General features: G+C 41.9%; 1 protein-coding gene across 1 annotated transcript in view; it reads left to right on the plus strand.

Moving 5' to 3' along the window:
• Positions 1-22,317, plus strand: part of LOC140453953 (dynein axonemal heavy chain 8-like) — a 1,210,036-nt gene that overhangs the window by 445,678 nt on the left and 742,041 nt on the right. Inside the window, exon 23 of the mRNA XM_072548830.1 lies at positions 3,432-3,573. Within this exon, the coding sequence (XP_072404931.1) occupies positions 3,432-3,573 (142 nt within the window). The remainder of the gene's footprint in view (positions 1-3,431; positions 3,574-22,317) is intronic.

Here is a 22,317-nt window from a genome sequence, read left to right on the forward strand (position 1 = left end):
CAAGGTGTACGAATCCTTATTCAATTTCCACCACCAGGAAGATAGGAAAACACCTGGGTGACCAGTGACAAGCAGTGCCCTTCACATCAAAGGGCAATGCTGTGTAATCAAACAGTGAAGGGGAGGGTAGGGACTAAATCAAAATAGAGTATTCCTTTTTTATTTTTTTGTGTGTGGCCATTCCCCTGTTTATTTTTTTTCTCTTTTTTATTTCTTTTTCCTTTTTTATATTTTTTTTCCCTTTAACCCCCACTCTACCGCCTAACTGTGGTAGTGCTTATTTTTTCCCCAGCACCCATGGTGTGTGTGTGTGTGTGTAGGTGTGAGACACAGTGAGAGACACAAGGTGTATGAATCTTTATTCGATTTCCACCACCAGGAAGAAAGGAAACACCCAAGTGGCCAGTGACAAGCAGTAAGGTAAAAACAATGACTGCAGATGCTGAAAATCAAATACTGGATTAGTGGTGCTGGAAGAGCACAGCAGTTCAGGCAGCATCCAACGAGCAGTGAAATCAACGTTTCGGGCAAAAGGATTTCGCTGCTTGTTGGATGCTGCCTGAACTGCTGTGCTCTTCCAGTGACAAGCAGTGCCTTTCACATCAAAGGACAATGCTGTGTGATCAAACAGTGAAGGGGAGGGTAGGGACTAAATCAAAATAGAGTATTCCTTTTTTATTTATTTTTTTTTCTTTTCTTCTTTTTTTTAATTACCCCCACACTACCGCCTAACTGCGGTAGTGCTTATTTTTTTCCCCAGCACCCATGGTGTGTGTGTGTGTGTAGGTGTGAGACACAGTGAGAGACACAAAGTGCATGAATCTTTATTCAATTTCCACCACCAGGAAGATATGAAAAACACCCGAGTGGCCAGTGCCAAGCACTGCCCTTCAAACCACAGGGCAATGCTGTGTGATCAAAACAGTGAAGGGGAGGGTAGGGACTAAATCAAAATAGAGTTGGAAGTATTCCTTTTTTTATTTTTTTTTACAAAGTGCACAGATCTTTATTCAATTTCCACCACCACGAAGATAGGAAAAACACCCGGGTGGCCAGTGACAAGCACTGCCCTTCAAACGACAGGGCAATGCTGTGTGATCAAAACAGTGAAGGGGAGGGTAGGGAGTAAATCAAAATAGAGTTGGAAGTATTCCTTTTTTTATTGAGGACTGCCTGATCTACCCAGTCAATGAGTTTCAGGTGTAATTCAGCCCTCATTAGCAAACTATTGTTTCAATGACTGGGTACAGCCTATTTGTTATTCTTTTTTCTTTTACTTAGAGAAAAGGACTATGTTGATTTTGTGGCAGGGCTTAGCCCTTGCATTCTGGTTTTCTGTTTTGTTGAATGTGTTTTCACTTTTTGTTTGGTGTTTGGACTGAGCCCTTGTGAGAAAATATATCTTTCCAGATGTACTATTCCTGTTTGGGTAAGCCTGGTCCTTTGTTGGTGACTAGGCCTCTGTAAAGGCTGAACGTGTATGTGTGTGCGTGTTGGGAGGTGAGCAATTGCTGCATCCTGGAGTGGACTCTGTCTTTGGAATGGACCACAACCCTTTGAGTTAACTACACCTTTAAAATGTACTGTGTTCCTGAGAGTGTACCTGGTTCTCTATTGATGGGCTAGGACTCTATGGTGATTGTACATTTGTGTGCTGTTAGGGGTGCATTTGCTGTGTTCAGGAGTGGACTCTGCCCTCGGTTGTGAACTCTCCTTTGGGCAATGGACTCTGCAGTTTGGAGTGGACTCTATTTCTGACAATGCATTTTGTATACTGGAGTGGACTCTGTTCCTGGGAATTGACTCTACATTTTGAAGAGAACTGTTTATGGTAATGAACTCTGTACTCTATGCACTGTTTCTTATCTATTTGGACGGTCTTGTATGTATTTGTTACTGCTTCTTTTGTGATGCCTGACCTGCTGTGTTTTTCCAGCACCACTCTAATCTAGACTCTGATCTCCAGCATCTGCAGTCCTCACTTTAACCCTGCTGGGAGGGGGTTTGTATTCTATGTACTGTTTCTTATCTAATTGGACTATCTTATATGTATTTGTTACTGTTACTGTTTTGTGATGACTGAGAGTGTGATTTGAGGTTTGTCTTCATTTCCCTGGAAACGGTTGAACGGTAGGGTTTGGAGCCTGGCTTTGCCACTCCTCTCCCTTGTAAATTGCTGTTTCTCTGTATATAGCTGTTAATGTTAATTGTTTGTAAACTGTGTTGTTTAATAAAATAATGAAAAAGAGTGTTCACTCTCAGAGCCAGCTCTGAGGAAGCCAGACAATTGTAATGTACTAGCGTGTGTAAGTAAAAGGTGACTTGGTAATGAGATACCGGCCTCTATGAAGTTGTTTCAACCATGTTAGGTAGTTGCTTAACCTGAAGGACATTAGTGAACCTGATGGGTTTTTCCAACAATCAACAATGGGTCATCATTAGACTCTTAATTCCAGATTTTTGTTGAATTCAAATTCCACCATCTGTGAACCAGCTCTCCAAAATCTGACATTGGCCCAAAATGTTGTGAAGGAGGACTTTGCAGGTTCGATACAAATGATTTGTCTGATTTCATTCCTCTTTTTGAGTGATTTGGTACATTTAAATAGCTTGTGAGACCACTTCTGTCTTTGGATCTGAGGTTACATGATAATAGTTTTCCTTCCCTAAAGAACAATAGCAAATTAGATAGAATTTTACAAGAATGGTTACATGGTAATCATCAGATTTTTAAATTCAGAATTCATCATCTGCTATGGTGGTTTCTGCATTTCGTTCCCCAACCCATTGCTTATATTCGAGGATTACTACCATAGGAACAATACCACTACACCACCACCTTGCCTGCTATTCATACTGAATCATTTCTAGTTTGTTCAACAGAAGATCTCATCACCAAAACAATGGAATAGAAATGGAAAAATGAGAAGCATGGAATAAAGTGCTTATAGAGAAAGCAGAATCTGAGAAAGTGTAGTTGAGATAGCTATGGGCATCAGTGGATATGTAACGAAGTTAGAAGTCAGCTAAACCTGTAAATAGAGATAGAAGTCAAAGATTAGAAAAAAGAAACCGGTGAAGATTAAAAATTTGAAGCAAGTTTGATTCATTTTTCCGTCTCTGGGATGAGACCAGAAGGTAGCAATGATACAGTCAATGGTGTATCTGAAAATGAGTTGTCAGGAGATCTGCAGTAAAACTGGCATAAGAAATGCTCCATATTACACACAAAAAGATGGGCTTGCTACTCATTGTTTTTCTTTGACTCTCGTGGGACCTATTAAATTCAACTGAAAAAGAATTATCTTTCATTAACATCTGGCAACTTCTGGTTTCATTGCATTTGTTTTTAAAGAAATGTGCTACTAATATATGAAGTATTGTCATTTTTTGTAGTATGTTCACCTTTGGTATGCTTATGTGTTCGACAGACTTGCTGTGAAGAATGGGCAGAAGTTTTGGCCCCAAAAAGCAAATTACTTGAAAAGACTGTGGACAAACTGGTGGAAATATTTGTAGCAATCTCTGACAGCATGGTAATTAATGAAAGTGTAAAGCCTGCTGAAGAACCAGGTAAATGATCTTATTGTTGCAAGGACACTGGTAATAATTGTAGAATCCCAGCAGTGCACTTCAACATAGCACCATGATCCCTGGCCAACAGACCTGATGCAGTGCTCCAGCAGGACTCAGTACAAGCTGGAAAAGCAGCATCTCATTTTCTGCTTGGAGATCCTGCAAACTTCTGGACTCAATATCAAGTTCAATAATTTTGAGATCTGAACACCACCTTCCATGTCATTTACTCCTGGCCTTGTTATTGACATGGGCTGCTTTCATCACAGCCATACCATGTTCATCCATTAAAGGTCCCTATTATCAACTTTTCTTTCTCTCTGGTTCACTATTATCCATTTCTTTGTCTGTGTGACTGCTGTTCTCTCTCCCTGGGCTCCATTTCTTCTGTATGCATGCCACCTTTTCCAACTATAATCACTTCCGAAGTGTACCTGAACCCAAAACATTGATTGTGCTTTCTTTCCACAGATTTGGCCAGACTTGCTGAGTTTCTTCAACAATTTCTGTTTTTGTTTCACATTTTCAGCATCTATAGATTTATTTTTTTTTGTTGATTGTAGTATGTGATGTGGAGATGCCAGTGTTGGACTGGGATGGACAGACTAGAAGTCAAATAACATCAGATTATAGTCCAACAGGTTTATTTAAAATCACACACTTTTCGAGCACTGCTGTAAATTTAGAAGATGCTTTTTGTAGACTAAAAATCATGGGATCAGAGAGGTTTAAAGCACAGAAAAAGGCCCTTTGGCCCATCAAGTCTACATCAGTCAAAAACAACCATGAACAATTCTAATCCCATTTTCCAGCACTTGTTAAATACTGCTTTAAGTTATGAATCAAAAAGGAAGGATAACTTAGGACATACTACGAGAGGTGATTAGAAAATTAGCATTAAGGTGCCTTACCTGAATGCTTGTAGTATTCATAACATAATTAACAGCACAAATCATTGTGAATGATTATGATGTGGTAGGCGTCACAAAGACATGGTTGCAGGGGGGTCAGGACTGGCAGTTAAACATCTAAGGATTTACAATTTATTGAAAAGACAGGAAAGTGGGCAGAGGGGCTGAGGTTGCCTTGTTAGTTAAGAATGAGGTTAAATCTATGGCACTGAATGACATAGGGTCAGATGATATGGAGTTATGTACAGACCTCCCAGCAGTGGCCAGGACCAGGACGCAAGATGTACCAGGTGCAAGATGTCAGAAGGGCAAGGTCACTGTGATCATGGGGGACTTCAATATGCAAATGAACTGGGCAAGTAATGTTGCCAGTGGATCCAAAAAAAAGGAATTCATGGAATGCTTACAGGATGACTTTTTGGAACAGCTTGTGATGGAGCCCACGAAGGAGCAGGCTATTCTGGAACAGCTTGTGATGAGCCAGACTTGATAAAAGATCTTAACGTAAGGGAACACTTAGGAGGTAGCAATCATAATATGGTAGATTTCAGCCTGCAGTTTGAAAGAGTGAAGGCAAAATTGGATGTAATGGTGTTACAGTTAAATAAAGGCCATTACAAGGGCATGAGAGAAGATCTGACGAAAATCGACTGGAAGCAGAGCCTAGTAGGAAAGACAGTAGAGCAACAATTGCAAGGGTTTCTGGGTATAATGGAGGACACTATACAGAGGTTCACCCCAAAGAAAAGAAAGATTATCTGGGTGGGAGGGTGGTGGATTAGACAGCCATAGCTGACAAAGGAAGCCAGGAAATGTATCATAGAAAAAGAGAGAGCATATAAAGTTGCCAAGAGCACTGGGAATTCAGAAGATTGGGAAGATTACAAAAACAAGCAGAGGATAACAGAGAAATAAGGAAGGAAAGGATCAAATATGAAAGTAAGCTAGCCAGTAATATTAGAAATGATAGTAAAAGTTTCTTTCAATACATAAGAAACAAATGAGGAAAAAGTAGAAATTGGGTCGCTCCAAGTTGATGCAGGAAGGCTAGTGATGGGAGATAAGGAAATAGCAGAAGAACTGAATAAATACTTTGTCAGTCTTCACAGTGGAAGACATGAGTAATATCCCAACAATTAAGGAAAGTCAAGGGGCAAAGTTGAGTATGGTAGCCATAACAAAAGAGAAAGTGCTAGAAAATCTGAAAAGTCTAAAAGTTGATAAATCTCCTGGCCCTAACAGACTACATCCTAGAGTTCTGAGGGACATGGCTGAAGAAATAGCTGAGGCATTGGTTGTAATCTTTCAAAAATCACTGGAGTCAGGGAAAGTCCCAGATGATTGGAAAATCGCTGTTGTAACCCCCTTGTTCAAGAAAAGATCCAGACAAAAGATGGAAAGCTATAGGCTGATTAGTCTAACGTCAATTGTAGGTAAAATTCTAGAATTTAGTAAGGGGAGGTTGTGCCTGACAAACCTGTCAGAATTCTTTGAAGAGGTAACAAGTAGGTTAGCCCAGAGAAACCCAGCGGATGTTAGCTACCTAGACTTCCAAAACGCCTTTGATAAGGTGCCTCACAGGAGGCTGCTGAGTAAGGTGAGGCCCCATGGTCTTCGAGCTGAGCCACTGGCATGGATTAACTATCTGTCAGAAGGCAGAGAGTTGGGACAAAAGGTTCTTTTTCAGAATGGCAGCTAGTGACAAGTGGTGTCCCGCAAGGTTCAGTGTTGGGGCCGAAGCTGTTCACACTATATATTAATGATCTGGTTGAAGGGACCAGGGGCATTCTGGCAAAGTTTGCTGATGATACAATATTAGGCAGGCTGGTAGTTCTGAGGAAGTGGGGAAGCTGCAGAAAGGTTTAGGAGAGTGTCCAAGGAATGGCTGATGAAATTCAATGTGAGCAAATGCGAGGTCTTTCACTTTGGTAAAAAGAATACTGGCATGGACTTTTTTTTTTAAATGGTGAGAAAATTCATAAAGCCAAAGTACAAAGGGATCTGGGAGTACTAGTCCAGGGACATTGCGGGTAAGTGGCACTGAAGTGCCAGTCAGCCTTGATTGAATGGAAGAGTGGACTCGATAAAATGAATGGCCTTACTTCCACTCTTCTGTTTTATGGTCTTATTTGATCTCAATCAACTCTGGCCAAATCATACATGATCTTATTAAAATCAGACATCCCAAACCCCTGCCCACCAATGCCCAGATTTAACTTTGATTCCAGGCCAATCCTGGATCTTTTCCATAACAGTCTTGAATCTAATAGAGTTATAATGCTGACTATAAAATTCTACCCCTCTGATACTTCACTTAATTTTGTGACTTCATTACTTCAAATTAAATCCAGGACTATGCTCTTTCCTAGGGCCTTCTACATACTGGCTTAAAAAGCTTTTGTGGATGCATTTTAAGGGTTCAACTACTTTTACCTTTTCACTCTATGACTACCCCAATTCATATTGAAGAAGTTGAAATCCCTATTATCACAATCTTATTACTTTTACATTTCTCCGAAATTTTCTTACATATCTGTTATTCTGTTTCCCTGTAACCATTAGGGTTTACAGTGGAACCTCCATTATCTGGCATTTGATTATCCAAATTTCAGATTATCTGGACAAGATCGCAAGGTCCCGTTGCGTGACTAAACTGTATTAACCAGCATTCAATTATCTGAACATTAAATTATCCAAACAAAATACCCCCCGCCCGGGGCAGTCAGATAATCAAGGCTCCTCTGTATAGTGCACTCCCAACAATGCTATTGCTTTTTTTTGGTATTTTAAGTTCTGCCCATATGACTTTATTTGAGGAGCCTTCTAAAATATCATCCTTTCTTTCTTCCATAATTCATCTTCTGATCATTAGATCAATATTTGATCTATTGTTATCACATGTACTGAGATACAGTCAAAAGTATTGTTTTGCGTGCTATACAGGCAGGTCATACCATACAAAGTGCATCAGAGTAGCAGAAAATAGTGCAGAATATAGTTTTGCCCCTACAGAGACTGTGCGGAGAGAGATCAACATTAACATTTGAGAGCTCCTTTCAAAAGTCTGACAACAGCAGGGAAGAAGGTGTTCTTCTTTTGTATGTATATTCAAATTTTTATATCTTCTGCCTGACCGAAGAGAGTGGGAGAGAGTATAATTGGGATGGGAAGGGTCTTTGATTTATGTTGGTTGTTTTCATGAGGCAGCAGAAAATATAGATGGAGTCAGTGAAAGGAAGCATGGTTTGCATGATGGACTAGGCAGTGTTTGTGACTTTTTGTAGTTTCTTGCAGTCTTGAACTGCAGTGATGCATCCATCTCGGTTGCTTTCTATGGTGCATTCATCAAAATTGGTAAGAGTTTTTGTTGACATGCAAATTTCCTTAGCCTACTGAAGAAGCAGAGGTGTTCTGCTTTCTTGACCATCGTGTCGATGTGTGTGGATCAGGACAGACTGTTGGTGATAACTTCTCCCAGGAACTTGATATTGTTGACCATCTTCACCTTAGCACTAATTTTGCAGACAGGGTTGTGCCCTTTACACCGCTTCCTGAAATCAATGACCAGCTCCTTCATTGTACTAACATTGATAGAGAGATTGTTGTCTTCACACCATGCCATTAAGCACTCAATCTTTTTCGTGTACTGTCTTGTCATCGTTTAAGATCTGACCTCCAAACAAATTTGTAAATGGAGTTGAATTGCAATTCAACCACGGTCGTGAGTGAATAAGGAGTATAGTCTGGGGCTGAGTACACAGTCTTGCAGGGCACGTGTGTTGAAGATTATCGTGAAGGTGGTGGTGTTGCCTATTCTTACTGATTGCGGTATATGGGTCAGGAAGTCGAGGACCCAATCACAGGAGGGAGCAAAGACCTAGGTCTCAGAATTTGGAGATGAGTTTAGAACATAGAACGATACAGCGCAGAACAGGCCCTTCGGCCCTCAATGTTGCACTGACTTGTGAACTATTCTCAGCTCATTCCCCCTACACTACCCCAAAATCATCCATGTGCTTATCTAAGGATTGTTTAAATTTCCCTAGTATGGCTGAGAAATTGTTTGGAATTATGGTGATGAAGTCAGAGCTTTAGTCAATTAATAGGAGCCTGATCAAGGTATCCTTGTTCTCTAGATGTTTCAGGGGTATATGTAGAGTCAGGGAGATAGCATCTGCCACAAACCTGTTGCGAATTGCAAAGGATCAAGGCAATTTAGTATTCTGTCCCTGGAACTCACATCTCCCAGTGCCAATCCACCCAATCTGCACATCTTTGGACTGTGAGGAGGAAGCTGGAGCACCTGGAGGAAAAACACACAGACACCAGAATGTGCAAAATCCACATAGACAGTCACCCAAGCCTGGAATTGAGGCCAAGTCCCTGGCACTGAGGCAATAATGCTAAGCTCTGAGCCAATGTGCTGTCCATAGTAAGAAGTTAAAGATATCAGGAACTACTCATGCCAGCTGGTCCACTCAGGATCTGAGTTCATGGCTGGGGCGTTCATCCTGACCAGTCACTTTCTCTCGAATAGCAACACCCACTGTTGTCTTTCCTCCTTCTCGCCTGTAATATTGAGCTGCCAATCTCAGACCCCTCTTGATCATATCTCAATGATATCAGTTACATCATACAATGTTTTAATTTTTGTCTTCAACTCACCTGCCTTGTTTGTCGGACTCCTTGCATTAAAACATGCACCATCCAATTTTGCTAAAATCCCTTATACCTTGGTTGACCTATAGCCTTTGTGCTTGCTTGACCCCCTTACCTGTCTCTTCTAATCTTCCTCCCCTCTTGTGCTGTAGATCCACCCATAGTGCCGTGAACTTGGCTGCCATTGCTTTCTCCTACACAGTCACCTTCCCCAATGCTGATACTCCTATCTGGATCTCACTCACCTGCCAAATTAGTTTAATCACTTCCCAACTGCAGCAACAGACCTCTCTACAAGGATGCTGTTCCTTTTCCAGTTTAGATGCAACCTTATATAGCTACCACCAGCCCCAAAAATGATCCCATTGTTCAAGAAATGTAAAACCCTTCCTCCTGCACTACCTTTCCAGCCACATATTCATCTGGACAAACCACATATTTCAATACTCACTAGCATCTGCACCGGATGTAATTCAGAGATTATGACTTTTGGCTCTTGTTCTCAATCTATTTCCTCGCTTCCTAAATTCTAAATTGTAGGACTTCATCTCTTTCTCTATCTATATCACTAGTACCAATATGCATCACAATCTCTGTCTGTTTTTCTCACCCTTTAGAATATCCTGCAATGGTTCAGTTACAACACTAACGCTGTCACCAGAGAAAAGAGATACCATCCTGGAGTCTGTCTTGCTGTCACAGGAATGTCTGTCTGATTTACAGTAGAATTTCTAATCATTAAAGCCTGCTATGATTCTTCTTTCACTCTTGTGCAGCAGATTTACCCATAGTGCCACGAAGTTGGCTACCATTGCTTTTCCCTACACAGTCATCCCACCCAGTAGTAACAAAAACAGCCACCAAGGACTGCTGCACTACCTGCCATCCTCTGCTCTGCCTGGTGGTCACCCATGCTATTTCCCTGTCATGTCTTCACCTGCAGTGTCATCATCCATCTGTGCAATCCACAACATGTTCAATATTGCAGGTGCTCCTCAGTAAATGCACCCAGAGCTCTAGTTCTGAAATGTGATTCACCAGTAGCTGCAGCTGGGTACAGCAGCTTGGTGACTCACTGGTTAGCACAGCTGCCTCACAGTGCCAGAGGCCAGTTCAATTCCAGCCTTAGGTGACTGACTGTGTGTGGAGTTTGCACTTTCTTCCTGTATCTACATGGTTTTCCTGCCACAGTCCAAAGATGTGCAGGTTAGGTGGATTGTCCATAGAGTCCAGGGACCTGTAGATTAGATGGATTCATCATGGTAGGTGTGGGGTTACAGAGGTAGGGTAGGAGCCTGGGTGCTGCCTTCTTGAACTGCTGCAGTCCATCTGCTGTGGGTTGACCCACAATGCTATTTCTGATGAAGGGCTTATGCCTAAAACATTGACTCTCCTGCTCCTTGGATGCTGCTTGACCTGCTGTGCTTTTCCAGCGCCACACTTTTCGACTATGACCTCCAGCATCTGCAGTCCTCACTTTCTTCTCCACAATGCCACTAGGGAAGGAATTCCAGAATTTTGACCCAGTGACAGTGAAGGTACAGTGGCTCAGTGGTTAGCAATGGGGAACTTGAGGTGGTGGTGTTCCTACGTGAATGCTGCCCTTATCCTTCTAGATGGAGACGTTCATGGGATTGTGAGGTGCTGTCTGCGGATCTTTGATGAATTTCTACAGTGTATCTTGTAGCTAATACACTGCTTCTACTGAGCAGTGGAGGGAGTGGATGTAGTGCCAATCAAGCGGCTTGCTTTGTCCTGGATGGTGTCAGGCTTCTTGAGTGTTGTTCAGTCTGCACTTATCCAGGCAAGTAGGGAGTATTGTATCATAGTCCTGATTTGTGCCTTGTGGATGACGGACAGGCTTTGAGGAGTCAGGAAGTGAGTATTCCTAGCTCTGACCTGCTCTTATAGCCACTGTGTTTACATAGTGAGTCCAGTTGAGTTTCTGATCACTGATAACCCCCAGGATGTTGTTAGTAATGGTGCTCCTCGGATGCTGCCTGAACTGCTGTGCTCTTCCAGCACCACTAATCCAAAAAATGTTGATAGTAATGGTTTCAGTGATGGTGATACTGTTGAATGCCATGGAGTGGTGGTTAAATTGTCTCTTCTTCATGATGGTCATAGTCTGGCATTTGTGTAGTGCAAATGTTACTTGCCACTTGTCACCCCAATCCTGGATATTGTCCAGATCTTGTTGCATTTGAACATGGACTGATTCAGTATCTGAGGAGTCATGAATGGGGCTGAACATTATGCAATCATTGGTGAACATCCGCATTTTCGATCTTCTGATGGAGGGAAGGTCATAGCTGAAGCAGCTGGAGTTGAGGTGAATGATCTCCAACAACCACAATCATCTTACCATGTGTCAGGTATGAATTCAACCACCGGAGAGTTTGTCCCCTGATATCCATTGATTCCAGTTTTGTAAGAACTCAAGCACAAGCTCCAGGACCGGTTCAAAGAACATCTATGATCCGCACGCTCCAAAGAACCCCACCTCCCGGTTCCAGCCACTTCAACTCTCCCACCCACTCTCTGTGACATGTCCATCCTGGGCCTCCTCCACCGTCACAGTAAGGCCACACACAAACTGGAGGAAGAAGGGTGGCATGGTGGCTCAGTGGTTAGCACTGCTGTGTCACAGCGCCAGGGACCTGGGTTTGATTCCCACCATGAGTGACTGTGCAAACTCCACACAGACATTCTCCCCCTGTCTATGTGGCTTTCCTACAGATGCTCCAGTTTCCTCCCACAATCCAAAGATGTACAGGTCAGCTGAATTGGTCATGCTAAATTGCCCATAGTGTTAGGTGCATTAATCGGGGGTAAATATAGTGTAGGGGAATGGGTCTGGTTGGGTTACTCTTTGGATGGTCGGTGTTGATTTGTTGGGCCGAAGGGCCTGTTTCCATACTGTAGGGAATCTAATCTAAAAAAACCCTCCTCTTCCGCCTCAGGAGCTTATAACATTATGGCCTCAACATTAGAATTCACCTGCTTCCAAATGTCCCCACCCCCCACCTCATCCCAGGTCCAGCCCTCCCTCTCCGCCCCGTCCCCTTAACCTGACTAACCTGTCCATCTTCCACCTGTCTGCTCCACCCTTCCCACTCACCAATCACAATCACCTCCTACCTGCATTCACCTATCACAATCCCATCCACCTTACCCCCAGTCCCAAACCCCTCCCTCTACTTATTTTTCAGCTCCTTTCCACTCCCCAGTCCAGATGAAGGATCCTGCCCAAAACATTGACTCTCCTGCTTCTCTGCTTGACCTGCTGTGCTTTTCAGCTCCACATTTTATCAACTAGAGCTTCTTGATGCCGCAATCGATCGCATGCAACTTTGTTGTCAAGGACTGTTGCACTCACCTCATCTCTGGAATTCAACTCTTTTGTTGACGTTTGAACCAAGGGGGTAATGAGGTCCAGAGCTGAGTGGCCCTGGAGGAACCCAAGCTGGGCATTGCCGAGCAGGTTATTGCTGAGCAGATGCTGCTTGATAGCACTGTTGATGAAGCCTTCCATCACTTTACTGATGATGGAGAGTAGACTGATGGTGTGGTAATTGGCCATGTTGGATTTGTCCTGCTTTTTAAATACAGGACATGCTTGGGCAATTTTCCACATTGCTGGGTAGATACCAGTATTGTAACTGTACTGGGAATAGCTTGGCTAGGGGAATGGCAGGTTTGGGAACACAAGTCTTAAGTACTCTGCCAGAATGTTGTCAGGGCCTGTAGCTTCCAACCATTTCTTGACATCACACGGAGTGAATCGAATTGGCTGAAGACTGATACCTGGATGCTAGGGACCACTGGAGGGCACTGAGGTTGATCATCCACTTGGCACTTCTGACTGAAGACTGCTGTGAAAGCTTCAACCTTATCTTTTGCACTGATGTGCTGGGCTCTTCCATCATTGAGTATGGGGATATTTGTGGAGCCTCCTCCTCCTCCTCCTCCTCCAGTGAGTTGTTTAATTGTCCACCACCATTCACTTGGCAGTGATTACACAATTGCCATTCAACCAGCCTTTTGTTGAATATTTTTCGTCACTTGCCATGGTGAGATTTGAATCCATGTATCCAGGCTTCTTGATTACTAGTTCAGTGGCATCACCACTGCAGCATCATCTCCCTTTTCATTGTGATATAGCCTGCTGTCCAGAACATGCTGGTCTAAGAAACTATCTTGTAAACATTTTATGATCCCCTTGTCTAGGCTTCCTTTGCACATCCATCTTTTTCAGTCTTTTTGAAGACTGGGAGAGTTTAATGCCTTTCTGGCAGTAGTTTAGCTGAGGAGGTGGTCCAGTAAACTAGACTGGTGACAGTTTCTCCAGAAGATAGTACTAGAAGCTGCTGTCAGGTTGTAAAATTCCTATTGTCCATCCCAGTTAGCATTCATGTCTGTCATCTGCTGGAGTGTAATGTCTCTCCCTGGCTTATGAATGCCAGTTCCCAAGTATTCATCTCATTAATGGTCACCATTTGCTATCTGGTTAAGTATAGTGCTCTCTCCTGTTGTCAAAAAGTCTGTACAACCTTTTGATCTAACTTGCCTCCACCCTCAAAACGTGAAAACATAAAAAATGCATTTCATGGCAAGATTAATAATAATAAATGACAAACAAGACATAAAATTCACAGTCCATCATTCTCACTCCAATCATATTCCTAATCACCCTTCAACTTGCTTATCATGCTTATCTTGCTTATCTTAAATTCACAACATTTTACATTTGGGATAAACTGTCAGCAGTTATATTTTGTTAGTGATGTTTGAGAAGATTTGTAGCTCAGATTAATGATAAGTAAATTTTCTCGCTGAGCTTGAAGGTTTGTTTTCAAATGTTTCATAATCATACTAGGTAACATCATCAGTGAGAGTCTCCAGTGAAGCGCTGGTGGTATGTCCTGCCTCTCGATTTATAAATCTTGATTTGTTAAGGTGGGTGTCCTACCTTCCCTTGAGGAAAAAGAACCAATATGACATCATCCACCTTAAGAAACCAAGACCTATAAATAGAGGCAGGACATACCACCAGCGCTTCACCGGAGATTGTCACTGATGTTACCTTGTATGGTGACGAAACATCTGAAATCAAACCTTCAAGCTCAGCGAGCAAACTTACAGCCTTTTATATTATCTTTCCCAGAAATATGTACAATCCTCATGTTAAACAGTTGCAGATCTAATCTCCAGCTGAATAATCTGTCATCTTTTTAAACTTTTGATAAAAGTTAATGGATTACGATCAGTAAAAAAAGTCTCATTGTTTCTATGTTCAACATTAATTTTCAAGTGTTGAAGAGCCGCTTACCCTGCCAATGTTTCCTTTTCTGTAGTTGAATATCTTTTAATTTTGATTTTATTTTATTGTCAAATGTTCTAAGATATAGAGAAAACCTTGTGTAAACCCACACAAGCACAGGCCACATTGCACAGGGCATTCACTAGGTGAGATCAGCATTATTTGAGGCTAGAGAGTCCATTCATCAGTCTAATAATGGCCTGGGAGAAGCTGTTCCTGAACCTGCTATTGTGTGTATTCAGACTTCTGTATCTACTGCCTGATGGAAGAGGTTGTAGGGGATCAGTATCAGGATGCAATGGGTTTTTGATGATTGTGGCAGTAGGTGTGTGTGTGTGTGTGTGTATTGCAGCCAAATCTATAGGATCTGGCATGGCTGTATATGCTACTTGCTGCACTCTGAGCACCTTTCTGTCTAAACAGCTGTTGGGAGGCTCTGCATACATTGGCATGCCAACACGTTGAGATTCACACATGGAAGTCACTACCGCACACTAACCTCGGAAGTCAATACATCAGCAAACACAAATTCAGAGAATGTTATCTGTAGGATATCTGTAGGTTGCTGGGTATGAAAGATTTAAGTTATAAATAAAGATTGGATAGACTGGAACTTTTTTTCACTGGAGCGAAGGATGTTGAGAGGCAACCTTATAGAATATATAAATTCTATAGCATTTATAAAATAATGAAGGGGATAGATATGGTTAATGGTAGGTGTCCTTTTCTTAGGATGGGGTATTTCAAAACTAGGTGCTGTATATTTAAGGTGAGAGGAGAGAGATTTTTAAAAAAGACATGAGGGGCATTTTTTTATACAGAGGGTGGTTCACATGTGGTTCCTAAGGAAGTGGTGGATGTGGGTTCAATTAAATCCTTCATAGATATTTGAATGAGTACATGAATAGGAAAGGTTTGGAGGATATGGGCCAGGAACAAGCAGGTGAGAGCAGCTCAGTTTGGGATTGTGTTCAGCATGGACTGGTTGGACTGAAGGGTCTGTTTCTATGCTGTATGACACTGTGACTCTAAATGGAATCCATGGATGGAAGGCTGGTTTCCATGATGGTCTGGGTTCTGCATATCACCTGCTGTAGTTTCTTTCAGTCCTGAGCAGAGCAGTTGCCATACCAGGCCATAGTATACCCTCAATGGTGCATCTGTGGAAGTTGGTGAGGGTCGTTAAGGACCTGCCAAATTTCTTGAGCCACCTGAGGAAGAAGAGGCATTGGGCCTTGTTGACCATCACAGCTACGTGGGATGTTCAGGACAAGTTATTGTTTATCATCAAGGAACTTGAAGCTCTCCACCCTCTCCCCCTCAGTTCCATTGATGTAGATGGGGAGCACGTTCCCCTCTTTTCTTTCTGAAGTCAGCGATCAGTTCTTTAGTTTTGTTGAGAGAGAAGTTGTTCTCATTGTACATTACCATCAAGCCCTCTATCTCCCTGCTGTATTCTGACTCGTCACTGTTCGATATCAGTCCCACTACGGCAGTGGCATCAGAAAACTTGTAGATGCTGTTCATTTGGAATTTGGCAACACAATTTGTGGGTATACATGGGGTACAGTAGGGGATTGAGGACGCATCCTTGGGTGACTCCAGTGTTGAGTGACATTGTGGAATCCCTACTGTGTGGAAACAGGCCCTTAAGCCCAACAAGTCTGGAAACCAGAAGAGAAGACTACTAGACAGTGAGGTGCAATTTGGAGACTGTAAGGATAACGCAGTTAGCATTACCAAGGGGAAGAGTAGGCAGAAAGCAGATGAACGCAAAAGAACAGGTGGCCTGAAGTGCATATACTTTTAATGCAAAGAGTATAGTGGGTAAGGCAGATGAACTTAGGGCTTGGATTGGTGCTTGGGAATATGACTTTATTACAATTACAAAGTCTTGGTTGAATGAAGAGCATGATTGGCAACTAAATGTTCCAGGATATTGACGCTTCAGACAGGGAGGGAAGTAAAAAGGTGGGGGGGGGGAGGAGTTGCATTGTTGGTTAGGGATGATATCACAGCTGTGTTAAAGGATGACACTATGGAGGGCTTGAGCAGTGAGTCGTTATGGGTGGAGTTGAGAAATAAGAAGAGTGCAATTACGTTGGTGGGGCTGTATTACAGGCCTCCTAACAGTGACTGTGAGGTAGAAGAACAAATAGGTAAACAGATTATGGATAGATGTAGAGGCAACAGGGTGGTGGTAATGGGAGATTTTAATTTTCCCAACATTGACTGGGATTCACTTAGTGTCAGAGGTCTGGGTGGGGCAGAATTTGTAAGGAACATCCAGGAAAGTTTTCTAGAGTAGTATGTCAATAGTCTGACAAGGGAAGGGGCCATATTTGACCTGGTGTCAGGGAATGAGCCAAGCCAGGTGGTTGAAATTGCATTGGGGGATTTCTTTGGGAATGGTGACCACAACTCTAAGTTTTAGAATACTCATAGATAAAGATGAGTGATCCTAAGGGAAGAATACTAAACTGAGCCTGGGCCAAGGCCAATTATATCAAAATTCGGCAGGTGCTGGAAAATGTGGATTAGGAGCAGCTATTTGAAGGGAAGTCCACATTTGATATGTGAGAGGCTTTCAAAGTTAGTGCAGGATAGGCATGTCCCTTTGAAAACAAGGGATAGGAAAGGCAAGATTCATGAACTGTGGATGCCAGGAAAAATTGTGTGACTAGCCAACAGGAAAAGCGACGTGTACATAAGGTCCAGGCAGCTAAGAACAGAATGGGCCTTGGAGGAAGACTGGGAGAGTAGGACCAATCTTAAACAAGGAACCAAGTGGACTAAAAGGGGTCATGAAATAGCTTTGGTGAACAGAATTAATGAGAATCCCAAGGCCGCCTTATATAAGAAGCAAGACAGTAAACAGAGAAACGGTTGGTCCACAAAAGGATAAGGAAAAAAGGTTATGTGTTGAACCTAAGTAAATGGGCAAGATTCTCAATGATTACTTTGCATCAGTGTTCACTGATGAATGGGAGGTGATGAATGATGGGATTCGAGATAGAAGTTTGTTTACTCTGGATAATGTTGACATAAGAAGGGAAGATGTGTTGGGTAGGCAAAAGGATATTAAGATGGACAAATCCCCAGAACCGGATGGGATCTATCCCAAGTTGCGGAGGGAGGTGAGAGAGGAAATGGCTGGGGCCCTGACAGATATCTTTATAGCATCCTTAAACACAGGTGAAGTGCCAGAGGACTGGAGGGTTGCTCATGTTGTCCTCCTGTACAAGAAGGGTAGTGGGGATATTCCAGGTAAGTACAGACTAGTGAGCCTGACATTAGTGATGGGAAAGTTGCTGGAAAAGGTACTAAGGGATAAAATCTATTTATATTTGGAAAAGAATGGGCTTATTAGTGATAGACAACATAGTTTTCTGCAGGGTAGATCGTGCCTTACCAACTTAGAGTTCTTTTGAGGAAGTCGCCAAGTTGATAGATGAAGGAAGGGCTGTAGATATCGTATCCATGGATTTAGTAAGGCATTTGATAAGGTTCCCCATGGTAAACTAATGGAGAAAGTGAAGTCATATGGTGTGCAGGGTGTTCTAGCTAGGTGGATTAAAAATTGATTGAGCAACAGGAGACAGCGAGTAGTAGTTGAAAGGAGTTTCTCAAAATGGAGAAAGGTGACCAGTGGTGTTCCATAGGGATTAATGCAGGGGCCACTGTTGTTTGTAATATACATAAATGATCTGGAAGAGGGCATTGTTGGTCTGATCAGTAAGTTTGCAGATGACACGAAGATTGGTGGAGTAGCACAACACATAGGGGACTGTCAAAGAATGCAGGAGAATGTAGATAGACTGGAGAGTTGAGCGGCGAAGTGACAGATGGATTTCAATCCAGGCAAATGTGAGGTAATGCATTTTGAGAAGCCTAATTCTAGAGTGAACTACACAATAAATGGAAGAGCCTTGGGTAAAGTTGATGAGCAGAGAGATCTGAGTATTCAGGTGCATTGTACCCTGAAGGTTGCTGCACAGAGTGGTCAAGAAGGCATGTGGTATGTTTGCCTTCATTTGATGGGGTATTGAGCGTAAGAGCTGGCAGGTCATGTTAAAATTGTACAAGATTTTGGTTTGACTGCATTTAGAATACTGTGTACAGTACTGGTCACCACTTTACCAAAAGGTTGTGGATGCTTTGGACAGGGTGCAGAGAAGGTTTAAGAGGATTTGCCTGGTATGGAAGGAGCTAGCTATGAAGAGAGGTTGAGTAGGTTAGGATTGTTTTCATTAGCAAAAAGGAGATTGAGGGGGTCTTGATTGAGGTCTACAAAATCATGAAGGATATAAACAGGGTAGATAGAGATAAGCTTTTTCCCAGGATGAGGTATTCAGTAATGTGAGGTCATGCTTTCAAGGTGAGAGGTGAAAAGTTTAAGGGGGATACACGTGGCAAGTATTTTATACAGAGGGTGGTAGGTGCTTGGAACGTGTTGCCAGCAGAGGTAGTAGGAGCAGGCACAGTAGATTCACTTAAGGTGTGTCTGGACAGATGCATGAGTAGGTGGGGAGCAGAGGGATACAGATGCTTAAGAATTGGGCGATTGGTTTAGACAGTGGATTTGGATCGGCTCAGGCTTGGAAGGCTGAAGGGCCTGTTCATTCTCTTTGTTGTTTGTTCTAAGTCCACACCATCCCTCTGAAGAATATCCCATCCAAACCCATTCCCCATTACTATACACTTACCACTGACTCATGCATCTAACCTGTGCATCCCTGATTGGTGTGGGCAATTTAGCATGGCCAATTCACCCGACCTGCACATCTTTGGACTGTTCGAGGAAACTTGAATACCCTGAGGAAATCCACACAGACAGTCACCCGAGGCTGGAATCGAACCCAGGTCCCTGGCGCTATGAAGCAGCAGTGCTAACCACTGAGCCACCATGTTGCCGCGGGGAGGAGATGATGATTCATCTCTTTTTTGAAAAGTTCTCTGTTCAAGCCTCACCAACCTGCAAGAGAACTGCTGCCTTCCATAAATCACTAGCAACTACTACTAATTTAGATAGTTTGTCAAAGTTAGGTACAGTTAATATAGGTTCATTCATTAAAATTGCTTTTGGTGTTTCAAAGGCTACCTGGCATTCTTTAGATCGTACCACCTTTGTCTGTTTTCATAACAAATTAGTCAAAGATATGACTACTGTACTAAAATTAGGCACAGACGTTCAATAAAGTCTTCACATTCCCGAAAACCTCATTATCTTGCACTTTATCTCAGGAGTGAGAAAGTCAGTTAAATCTTTTGCTTTTGTTGTTCTTTGTGCCTGACCAAGTCCTACAATATGTCTGAAATATGTCACCTTGGCTTTTGCACATTTACTTTTTTGCTGGAGTTAACCTGGATAACTGTAAACATGTTTTCTCACTGTCCTATATGTTACTTCCATGTCATACTGTATACTATGCTGTAATCTAAATAAACTGCACAATTAGATAGTTCACTCTAACAAAAATGTGTTGGTATTGAATTTCTCATTAACTCACTTTTGAAAGCCTCCCAATACCAGATGTCTCTTTGCCCAGAACATTCCCTCAGTAAGGATGTATAAATCTCCTGTGCTTTGCCAGTTAATTTTCTCACTTTGTATTTTGTCAAGCATAATGGGTTAATCTCCCTTAAACGTACAATTTTGCTGATCCACAGAATCATGTGATACACCCTTTGCAAATCAGAGAAAGTCTTCATGACCATTGCTGAAGGTTGTGAAGGCCCTTCCAGTATTCAGTGGCTTCACTGTTTCTTGATATCACATACAGTGAATTAAATTGGTTTAAAACTGGCATCTGTGTTTCTGATGCCCGTAGGAAGAGGACAAGATAGATCATTCACTTGACATTTCTGGCAAATTGCTATGACAGAAATAGCAACCCAGATCAAACACTGAATCTGAACCAATATGTAATTCAATGACCCTTAAAAATTGTCGATTGGTTATTTGTAAAGTTTGGTTAGGAACAATCTTGAATGCCAGGTTTATAACTTTAAAAATGTTAACAATTTATTGTTAACTTTAACAGAACACAAATAATCACAAGACAATCTAATTAATATCTATGATCTAAGCCCAATCTTCTTTGGTGAACAAACCCCACTCGTGCCTACAGGCAGACAGACCAACACATTTAAGGGATACATGCTTTTAAAAGTAAAAGTATCATATTGGTAATGTTTCAATCATGAATACTAAGCCTTCATGAAATCAGATGAGTTGTATTACATCATATTTTGCTTGGATTCTGATGTCAATGTAAACAATTTCTAGGGACCTCCTGAAGATGTTTCCTTATTTCTCATAGAGTTCTTTTTTAGAAGTCTCAACAAGTGGATAACTGGACAGTAACCGGAGAAAGTGAAACCAAAAAATTAGTCCTGCAGCTTCCAAAATAGCACTGCCTCCTACCAAACATTCCAGTCAAAACTACCCTTTGGTTTGTCGATCTTTTTCAACATTCTCAATGGTTGACTGCCAGACACTTGGCTTAGTAACATCGAATCAGCTACCAGTTCCTGAGCATACCAAAATCTTGGTGATGGTTCATCGACAGTATTTGAGAGCAGTAAATAATCTGTTATATTCTAACAGCAAACATCAGTCTTTTGTTCTTTGTTTTTAAAAAATAATCTTCAGTTCAAAGTTTATTTTTCAACTACAACTGTTATGGACCAGAGCAAACCCTCAAAATATTTTAAAAAGATAGTCCAAACTCCAACTTTTTCTTATTTTAAAGACAAGTGCCAGGCATTGCATTCTGAATACAAATTGAATGCAAACTACCATATTTGAAGCAAAACACATTTTATTCATACAAAATAGTTAAAATACAACAAAACAAAGAAGACGTTGGAATAATTAACTATTATTCGGTTAAGTATTCCAATACATTACTTAACTACTAAACACTAACTATTCCAATATAGTTGGAACATCCCATAAACAAACCTTTTGGTAGATGGAATTTCAGAATAATAAAGTTAAAAATCACACAACACCAGGTTATAGTCCAACAGGTTTAATTGGGGTGGTACGGTGGCTCAGTGGTTAGCACTGCTACCTAATAGCACTAGGGTCCTAGGTTCAATTCCAGCCTTGGGCGACTGTCTGTGTGGAGTTTACACATTCTCCTGGTGTCTGTGTGGGTTTCCTCCCACAGTTCAAAGATGTGCAGATCAGGTGAATTGGCCATGCTAAATTGCCTGTAGTGTTAGGTGCCTTAGTCAGAGGGAAATGGGACTGGGTGGGTTGCTCTTCGGAGGGTCAGTGTGAATTTGTTGGGCTGAAGGGCCTGTTTCCACACCAAACAATCAAGGTATTTTTCAATGTATAATTTCAGTTACATCACACTGTAAACCTTTGCTATAAATTCTATGTCTTACAATTGTGTCCACCACAACTACCTGATGAAGGAGCGGTGCTTCCAATTAAACCTATTGGATTATAACCTGGTGTTGTGTGATTTTTTAACTGTACAGCCCAGTCTAACACTGGCATTTCCAAATTCAGAATAATAGGTTGTCTCACAGGCAATTCTCCAGTCTAGGAGGAAAAAACAAATTTTAAAAAATCTTTGAAAGAGAGAATAGCAGGGAGAGGTACCACGGACTCCAAACCTAGCTTCAAGGTCCCACCAACTGTTACTGAAAAACTAAAATGAAGAATGCTGGTTCTGGGGGACCATTCAGGCTGCTTCAATTGTTCCAACTTTCAAAAAAAGACCCCAAGGCCTCGCTAGCCATTTACTTGATTGGGTTCAAATAGAGAGCTCAGTACCTCTGTCTAAAAGCCATCTTCAAAAGAAATCCAGGATAATAATACCTGTTCGA

The sequence above is a fragment of the Chiloscyllium punctatum genome, chromosome 3, assembly GCF_047496795.1.
Source record: "Chiloscyllium punctatum isolate Juve2018m chromosome 3, sChiPun1.3, whole genome shotgun sequence".
Lineage (NCBI taxonomy): Eukaryota > Metazoa > Chordata > Chondrichthyes > Orectolobiformes > Hemiscylliidae > Chiloscyllium > Chiloscyllium punctatum.